Here is an 8,833-nt window from a genome sequence, read left to right as displayed (position 1 = left end):
TCCCAGAGGGTGGCTGAAACGCTTCCAAGTTCCTTCCAAACGGAGAAAATTACCTGCCCTCTTCGCCCCCACACACACAAACTGAGATTTGGGGGTAGGGCAGGGAAAACAAGATTCTTTTAAAACTTTAGGGCAGCCAACCCCAACCTGGTGCCCTCCAGATGTTTTGAACTACAAGTCCCAGCATTCCTGACTATTGGCTATGCTGGCAGGGGCTTCTGGGATTTGAAGTCCCAAAAATCTACAGCTCTACCTTCTGCGCACCTCTGCTGTAGACCCCTGAACCCAAAAGGCTTACTTCTAACTAGACTTGTATAGGATTGCTCTGTGAGTGGGAAGAAAAACATCTCAAAGGGTTGGATCCAAACAGTCATATTTAGAGTAGACTCATTGGAATCAATGGGACTTGTTAGTAAGGCTGCATTCTTATACACACTTACCTAGGAGTAAGTCCCAGTGAAGTCCATGGGACTTACATAGAAGTAGTCGTTTGTACGATTGCATTGTAATTTAGTTAACTTACAGTGCAATCCTATGCATATCTACTCGCAAGTCCCATTAACTCCCAGGTAACTGTGTAAGGATTGCAGCCTTAGTCTAACTTATTCAATGGGTCTGCTCTAAGTATGACTAAGTCTGGATCCAATCCACTGTGTCTGCACTCAGTGACTGTCACCCAGTGACAGTAAAAGCATTAAAAACATTATACATGTCAGAAAGCATGACATAATGTTGTAAAAACAATGTAAGACATGCATGCATTTGAAATAATATGGAATGTCGCTATATGTGAGGGAGCAGAACACGCTACTGAGCTGAATTTACTCAGGTGTCTTGCCACATTTTAATGGTGAAAGAAAGAAAGGAAGACAGACAGACAGACAGACAGACAGACAGATTAATGTTTTAAATTTTAAAAATTATGTTGAGGTCATCCAATGAAAATGAAAGCAAGCTTAAGACAAACAACAATATCTTCATAAAATGTATAATTAATAATTAACATCAAGGAGGCAATTGCCACTGGGCATTGTGATGACCTCTACAATACATGGTTTATTAAAACAATAAGATACATCTGTGGTGGATCTGTGACTACCAGCCACAATAGCCAGAAGGACAGCAACCATTTTTTGAGGCAATACATCTCAGAGGACTAGATGCTGAAGACAATTCATGGGGCATGTCCAGCGTGTGAATATCCCTGGGTCACCTGGTTGGCACTGTCAGAGACTGCAGGCAGGGAAGGATGGACGATTGGTCTGACACAGAAAATAAAATGAAATAAAGATTATTATACACATACAACATAGATACACAGTGGTGGTTTATTATAGAATATCAAAAGTCTGTGTAAATGGGAAAGACATGACAAACAGATTGATTTGGTAGCATATATGGCAATAAGGGCAACCCAGTTCTCTGTGTATCTTCATTATAGCCGACAAGTGACAGAAATAAACCCTAAATCTGCTACAGGCAGGAGGGGGAGGCTAGGGTGAGATCTCTTGCAAGGAACAGGCAAGCATTTGAGTGACACATGGGTCTGTGGACACCCGTCCTCCTCTTCCCTACTCCCTCCCCCCACCCCCCAAGCCAACCATCCTCCTGGCTTCTCCCTCTCAAGTCAGCAAAAATACCTTCTCTCCGCAGAAGGCCATATGCGAGTTGGTGGCTGAGGTGATGTCAGCGCCAGTCACCCAATGGGGACCCACTGACAATGTCCAAGGATCTGGGCCCTGAGCTGCCTCATAAGGACGTGTGCCAGCCTCAGAGCTCGGTGAAGGCTTCTGTACAAGGACGGGGCGTGTGGGCTTTCCTTCCATCGTTGGATACTGTGTGCCAAGGACCATGGTCTGCTGAGGAGGAGGAAGAACTCAAAGGGGGCACGAGTGACACTCCGTTGACCATACAGCCAGGGAGCAGCAGAAGCAGGCCAAGCCAAAGGACAAAGGGAGCAGCTTTAAACACAGAAACGGGGCAGCTGTGGTGGGGCAAAAATGGAAAACGCCCATGCCAAAACGGCAGAGGAGTGCCTGGCTTACTTTGGAGTGAGTGAGCACGCAGGCCTCTCTCCTGAGCAGGTGAAGAGGAATCTAGAAAAATATGGACACAATGGTGAGTGCCTATTTAAATCATAGCCATCTTGGTACCCATGTGGCCAGGTGCCAGGATGCAGAGAAGGGCAAAGGGAGGGAGGGAGCAAGTGAGATGGATGGATGGCCATGGAAAGATGGATATGAGAACCGAAGGAAAGCAAGGATAATCAAGCAACAGCTGGACAGGTGGAAGGATGTAAATGCATTGATTCTAGACCCTAAGCAAGGATGGATACAAGGAGAGGAGATGGATGGGATTCAATACTTGTCAAAGAAGAATTGGTACAGAGGTACTAGAAGGAAGGAAGGAAGGAAGGAAGGAAGGAAGGAAGGAAGGAAGGATGGATCTACAGAGAGACAGAGTCTGATCAGAATCTGAAGCTGGCAATGGAAGCTTAACAAGGATGAAGGCAGACAAAAAGCCAGAGAGGGAACTCTGAAGATTGCAAGGCTGGGAGGAGGTAGCAGGCTGGGGACAGGGCAGCTGCTGCGTTTGCTAAGAATAACCCAGTAATTCCCTTTGGTATGAACCAGATATCAAAATTGCTGATGGGCAACTTGTAGGAGCAGCCGGGAGGTGGGGGGAGAGGGAGGTGTTGATATTCCACAGCCGCTAAAGGGGAGGCTGGCTGGATGCAGGGTAGATCTGAGTGTGGGATGTCCTTGAAGAACTTGGGCTTAGCAACAAAGTGCAATGACCTGGTGGCAGTGGTGTATTGGGGGGATCAATATGGAGGAGGCTTATTGTGGGGAGTAGTAGCATCCTGCCTAAGGTGCAGGCAATGGATCAGCATGGGCGATGTATTTCCCCCTGTGTTTTCCCATGCATGCTGCCCTCTGGAACCCAAGTCTCATTCTTAGGAAAGGAAATGGGGGAGGACACCAGTGCTGGACTCCCCAGTAGGAATATGGCAAGAATGTGAAGAGATGGGATTGTTAGCGTGTGCCTATGCCACTTTGTATTGTATAGATATGAGTGTGCAACTGTCTGTAACACGCACCCATTCACATTGCCCTGTCTGCCTCAGGAGCCCTGCCAACAAGGGCCTCCTACCCTAAACTTAATTCTGCAACAGTCGCTTGGGCCCAGTAGGTTCTTTCAAAACCTTATCCCATAACCTTAAGTTCACCATAGGGCCTCCTCACAGTCTGCAGCTGTGCCCCATATACACTACACAGTGAACCTTATAACCCTAAGCTTGACCCTTTGCCTCAGTTCTGGTTCTTCAGATATTAACTTTGAGCTACTTTGAGCTCCATATGAGAAGCCATGGTAAATATAATCACCAAGCCTCTAAACTAGACTCCTTCTCTGTCTCCCACTTTGCCTGACAACATAGTCATAATGACCATGACCCTAACCCTTCTCTCTCTCTCTCTCTCTCTCTCTCTCTCAATGCGCTGTCTCCAAACCCCACAGAACTCCCAGCTGAAGAAGGTGAGTCCCTAATACAGGTGTGGAGAGCTGTTAGGTCCTAGGAACCCCCCTCTGTACTCTGATCTATCCTAGGCAAAAATTATCTCTGCTGACTTTGTAAAACAACAGACTATGGATGCCAGGTTTCCAGGTTAAGCCTTCTTATCAGGCTCTCTGAGGCAAGGAGTAAAATCTCAGGATGAGGGGCTAGAATCAAGGGGGCAGGCTATTTTCTGCTTAGCCTGAGAGGCTCAGACACTGGGGGTTGGACTCGATGGTCTTGTAGGCTCCTTCCAACCCTACTATTCTATGATTTGATTTGCCTCAACCATTTCAACCTGGTTCCCCCCGAGGCACCGGGCACAGCCAGGTGCCATCCTGTGCCCCTACCAGGCCCAAGTAGGCCTCACCCTCATCCTACCAGGCTCAATTTCCCTGGCCTGCCAAGCATCCCTTAAGTCCCAGGTTCCCAGTCCTCCTGAGCTTCAGGACAGCTGGCAACCCTGTACAGAGACCATAGTGGTGCATTGAGAGGAGAGGGTTAGGTATCAACCAGCTCTTTGAGGTGTTGCTGAGCCAGCAGCAGAGGATGTCTGGACACTTGGGAGCAACTCCTTGGAGAGGCAAACATGCCTTTGGGGCCCTTTAGGAGGAAAAAATGAGCTCGGGGGCAGTTTGGAGAGGGGGAGCAGGGATGTGGGGAAAGGTTAAGCACGCTACACCACTCCTCTGCTCCCAGTTCCCTTCCTGAAATTGCTTGTTGCTAGCATGTAGTTAGGCGCTCAAAGAAGCATCACCGAGAACTGTGGTTCTCCCAGGCTTACGTGGTTAGGCCCTGCTCAAAAACCTATCCCAGAATCTATGTTTTGGGTGGCAAATGTAGGACATTTTGGGTGCCCCTGCCCCTGCTCTTCCTCCCAAGCCTACTGCTCTCCTCAGAAACTGGGGAGGGGGTGCAGTCTGAGTTCTTCCCCCTCACTCATTCCCCCCTCTGAACTGCCACCCTTTCTTGTCAGGCAAATCCATATGGGAGCTGGTGGTGGAACAATTTGAAGACTTGCTCGTGCGAATCCTTCTACTCGCGGCCTGCATCTCCTTCGTAAGTGGCCATGGCCTCATGGTTGAGGGAAACTGGGTTATCGATGCAGGGCTGAGGAGGGTCTCTCAGCACAGGAGATGAGGAGAGGCAAGCAATTTGGGAGTGCACGGAGGAAGCTGACACACGGAGCTACATCATAGGCAAGAGACCCACGGGGTGCCTGTTGGCTCAATGGCTGGTCTATACAACTGCACCGATAGTTGGTGGGGAAGACTGATTTTGTACTGGCCTGTATTGGGAAGCTCTGTTTGGCAGTAAGCTGGGTTGATCCTAGCTTTGTGAAGACTCAGTCTATAATGGTAAGGTCTGACCACCAGGGTGTGTGTGTGTGTGTGTGTGTGCGCATGTGACTGTAGTAGTAGTAATACACATTGCTAAGCCCTATCATCTATAATTGGAGGCGTTAAAGAGGGCCTAATTTGAGTCAGGGCTTAGCTTTGGAACATTGTCAATGACAGGGCACCCAATACATGGGAAGTAATATTACAGAAGAGAGTGCCTCTGAGCATCTGGAGAGTGTATTTTTCCTCACCACTGCCCATTTAAACTTAAGGGTACTTACAGATGTGCATTCAAATCAGGACATTGCAGAGGGGTGTGTGTGTTTGTCCCATAGCTCAAACCTAGTTTCCCATAGCCTAAACAATGCATTTGACGGATGTACTGACCAGTGAACTGAACAATGATTCGCTGGTCTGTCTTATCTCTCTGTGCTTGAGGCAGGCTATCCTCCCTTTATTTAAACATTTTGAAGTGTGACATGTACATTTATTTAATTAAACGTACACTTGTCCTGTCTCCTCCTCCTCCTCCTCCTCCTCCTCCTTATTATTATTAAGCAGAAACGGTTTAAATAACTGCTCTGGAGTGGAGGGGTTAGCATTATCACTGATTTTCAGCAAATCAGTGCTGTGCACTGCCAGCTTCTGCTGTAAGTTCACAGAACCAGTTTTCCCTGAGTTTGATCCCAGAGAGTAGCTTGTATATCTAGAGAAAGTTGTCTTAACACAGTGTATGGAGTGTACTTCTTCAGCAAGCCCATTGCTCAAATTATGCACTTCTCTATCCACCCTAAGAAAGAAATAAACTAAACCCAGCAACAGGATAACGGGTTCACCTGGCCTTCATGTTCCTGTGTGGAGAAGGAGTTCCCTCAGGTTAATAGGAGAGCCCCCCGCCGCCCCTGCCCAAATCCTCTTTGGCTTCCCTCCCCTCACCCAGCCCTGCTGCCTAGTTTCTTGACACTTGAGATGAAGCCTCCTTGGAGTGTGATACTAAATCCTCCAGGAGCACATGGCCTAGCTCAGCAACAAGAGGTGGCTGTAAAGGTCACTGTTAATGGCCTGGTTCTCATGTAGCCTGGGCCCTACACCTCCTTCTTGGAAAACCCAGGAATCCTTGGGTCTTCTCAGCCAAGGAGAACCAGGTTTGTTCTGGTCTGGCAACTAGCCATGTCCTCATTCCCCCTCTCGTGTCAGTCTCCAGAGCATTATGGGGCTTCTAGATTGGGAGAAAGAGAAGTCTCTTCCAGAGACTGGATTACTCCCTGCAGAAGAGCTTTTGCAATGCATGTAGATGCCGGTGGTAAACTGGAGAGAGAAGAGGATGTGATCTTTCTTTCACACACATGCACACACACTCCTTCCGGTTGATTTGAAGGATCCAGCTCTAGTGTTTATTTCTTCTTTTCTATGGCTCGATGTCAAGCTTTTACTGTCCAGAAACTTAATTAAAACACAAGCCAACTTAGGAACATTCACATTCCTGGTCACTGGCAATATGAGACATCTTGGTTTCCAATACTATGGTTATTTAAAGAAACAACACAATGGGCTTCTTTTGGATCACAAACAGTGAATTCTGAACTGGAAATGACTGGAAGAAAATCTGATAGATTCTTTGGTTAGCTTAAGTATGGAGATCTCAGAATTAGTTTGGAGTTTTTCAGCTCAGCATTACAAAACACCTTTGTAGCACTGACTAAATACCATCTGTCCAGCAACTATTGTCTCATGGTAAATCCAGGACACAGGAACAGTAGAGAATGACATGCATCTTGCATCCCGCACTGCCCCTGCAAGCACACACGCCCCAGTACTGATGTTAAAACAACAAAGAGTCTTGTGGCATCTTAAAGACTAACAAATTTATTCTGCATAAGCCTTTGCCGACTATAGCCCACTTTATCAGATGCACAGATTTCCATTTGGAAATGGTTACAATGCCCATGTTGTGTTTCTAACACACACACATGCACATGCAGCTCCCTCCAGCAGGGGGCAGCATGGAACCTTGCACAGACTCACATTTCATTTGTGCGGGACGCGTGCCTTCCTTTCACCACTGAAACATAATAGTTGCACACTTACACCTGCCCGCACAATTAGACAATGTCCAGATGCTCGCACACGCACACTTAGACAACCAGGAGCCCTTTGCACCGGTGCTCTCAGGTTTCGTGGGATCAGCTTGCAAGCTTCATCTTGTACACATGCAAAGCACAGGCAGGCTGGGTTCAGCTGTCTCCAGATTCCAAATGTCCAGAAGAGTCAAAAGGCAAACGCGATCACAGAAGGATGAGAGAGGGAGGAAGGCCAAGCCAGGATCCCTGACCAGGAAATGAGCGAGAATGATGTCTGAGCGAGAGGGAGGCAGAAGATGTCCCCCCACGGCCACCAAATTCTGACTCCACATGCATCTCTTCTCTTGGCAGGTGCTGGCCTGGTTTGAGGAAGGTGAGGAGACCGTCACAGCTTTTGTGGAGCCATTTGTCATCTTGTTGATCCTGATTGCCAATGCCATTGTTGGAGTATGGCAGGTAAACAAAGAAACTCACTAACAAATACATAGAAGCAGCATTTATATCGTGCTTCACATGCATTATTACTGATGGCTATCATTGCAGCAACCCTGTGAGGTAGGCCAGCATTATTATTGCCATATTGCAAGGAAGGGAAACCCTTTAAGCAGGAAGTGGGGGTATGGGACATGCAGGGGATCTAGGAAAATAGGGTAAGAAACACAGATGTTTAATGTCTCCCCATGCAGCCTGATTGGCTGTGCTTACTTGCTTTTGGGAAAAAGTAATGGCATGGTGATGGGAGAACATCCTTCCCTGGGTGGCCCAGAGTGTTGCCAGAGGGTCTTAACTGTGGCTGTGGCCCTTCTACTTGCAGGAAAGGAATGCTGAGAACGCCATTGAGGCTCTGAAGGAGTATGAGCCTGAAATGGGCAAGGTGTACCGGTCGGACAGGAAGTCTGTGCAGAGAATAAAGGCCAGGGACATGGTTCCTGGTGACATTACAGAGGTGGCAGGTGAGTGCTGGGCCAGAGCAAAGGATTAAAGGAGTTGCTAGCTGGGGAATGCTGGGAGTTGTAGGACGTTTTTCTGTCTAAAGATGTATAGGACTGTGTCCTAAGTGACCCACAGCACAAGCCCCCAACTAACTTAAACCATGAGAAACAATGTCACCAGGGACTTTGCTAGGCCTGGGCCCATGAGGCCCCAGCCACAAATGTTATTTCCCAGGGTCCTGGATCTATTCCACAGAGCCCCAAGTATCTCTTGCTTCCAGCGCAAGGTTGCAAATTAACTGAGGCATTTGTTTGATTTGAGATGATTTCCCTCCTATAAAATTTAAATAAATCCAAGTAATTATTTCTAAATTTGTAGATAGACAGACAGACAGACAGACAAATAGATAGATATTAGCACATGCAGATTTTATATCGATTTGTGCCCTACGGGCCTGGGCCTCAAATCTAGCAACACCCTGGATGTCACTAAAGGATGACCAATGCCATCAGGGGTGATGTTCAAAATGGCTGCATTCAAATGAGCAGAGGTCAACAGCCTTAGGTATTCCTGTAGGGGCCATCCAGGAGAGCACACCTGGCTTCTCTGTGGTTCACTGATATACTTGGTCTTTATGGACCTTCTTGGTCTTTATGGACCAAGTAGGATCATAGTCAATTAAGTCAGAGGAGGATATCCCAGAGCTCTCTTCTGCTGTGCTTTCTAGAGAGAGGTCAACTTCTCTACGAATGACAAAGGCGTTTTGGGAAGAAGATAGTATGAGCCCTACTCTGGCAGAGTTCCCAGAGATAAACAAATCAGGAGCAGAGGCCCATGCTGGGCTGTTAAGAGGAGTTAATAGTCCTGCTCCTGCATCTCCTCCACTGTGGGACTTAAAAGCCAGTTGAGGGTTCATTTGTTAA

General features: G+C 47.5%; 1 protein-coding gene across 1 annotated transcript in view; it reads left to right on the top strand.

The window, feature by feature from the left end:
* The first annotated feature begins 2,000 nt into the window (after positions 1-2,000).
* Positions 2,001-8,833, top strand: part of ATP2A1 (ATPase sarcoplasmic/endoplasmic reticulum Ca2+ transporting 1) — a 45,752-nt gene continuing 38,919 nt past the window's right edge. The window contains exons 1-5 of the mRNA XM_084808441.1: positions 2,001-2,118; positions 3,520-3,537; positions 4,533-4,615; positions 7,329-7,433; positions 7,792-7,930. Coding sequence (XP_084664567.1) covers positions 2,001-2,118; positions 3,520-3,537; positions 4,533-4,615; positions 7,329-7,433; positions 7,792-7,930 — 463 coding nt within the window. The remainder of the gene's footprint in view (positions 2,119-3,519; positions 3,538-4,532; positions 4,616-7,328; positions 7,434-7,791; positions 7,931-8,833) is intronic.

Source organism: Heloderma suspectum, chromosome 6, assembly GCF_057233095.1.
Source record: "Heloderma suspectum isolate Gila_16-S chromosome 6, 16-S_ref, whole genome shotgun sequence".
NCBI classification, from domain to species: domain Eukaryota; kingdom Metazoa; phylum Chordata; class Lepidosauria; order Squamata; family Helodermatidae; genus Heloderma; species Heloderma suspectum.
Note: the sequence above shows the minus strand (reverse complement) of the source record. Positions and strands in the feature narration are given on the sequence as shown.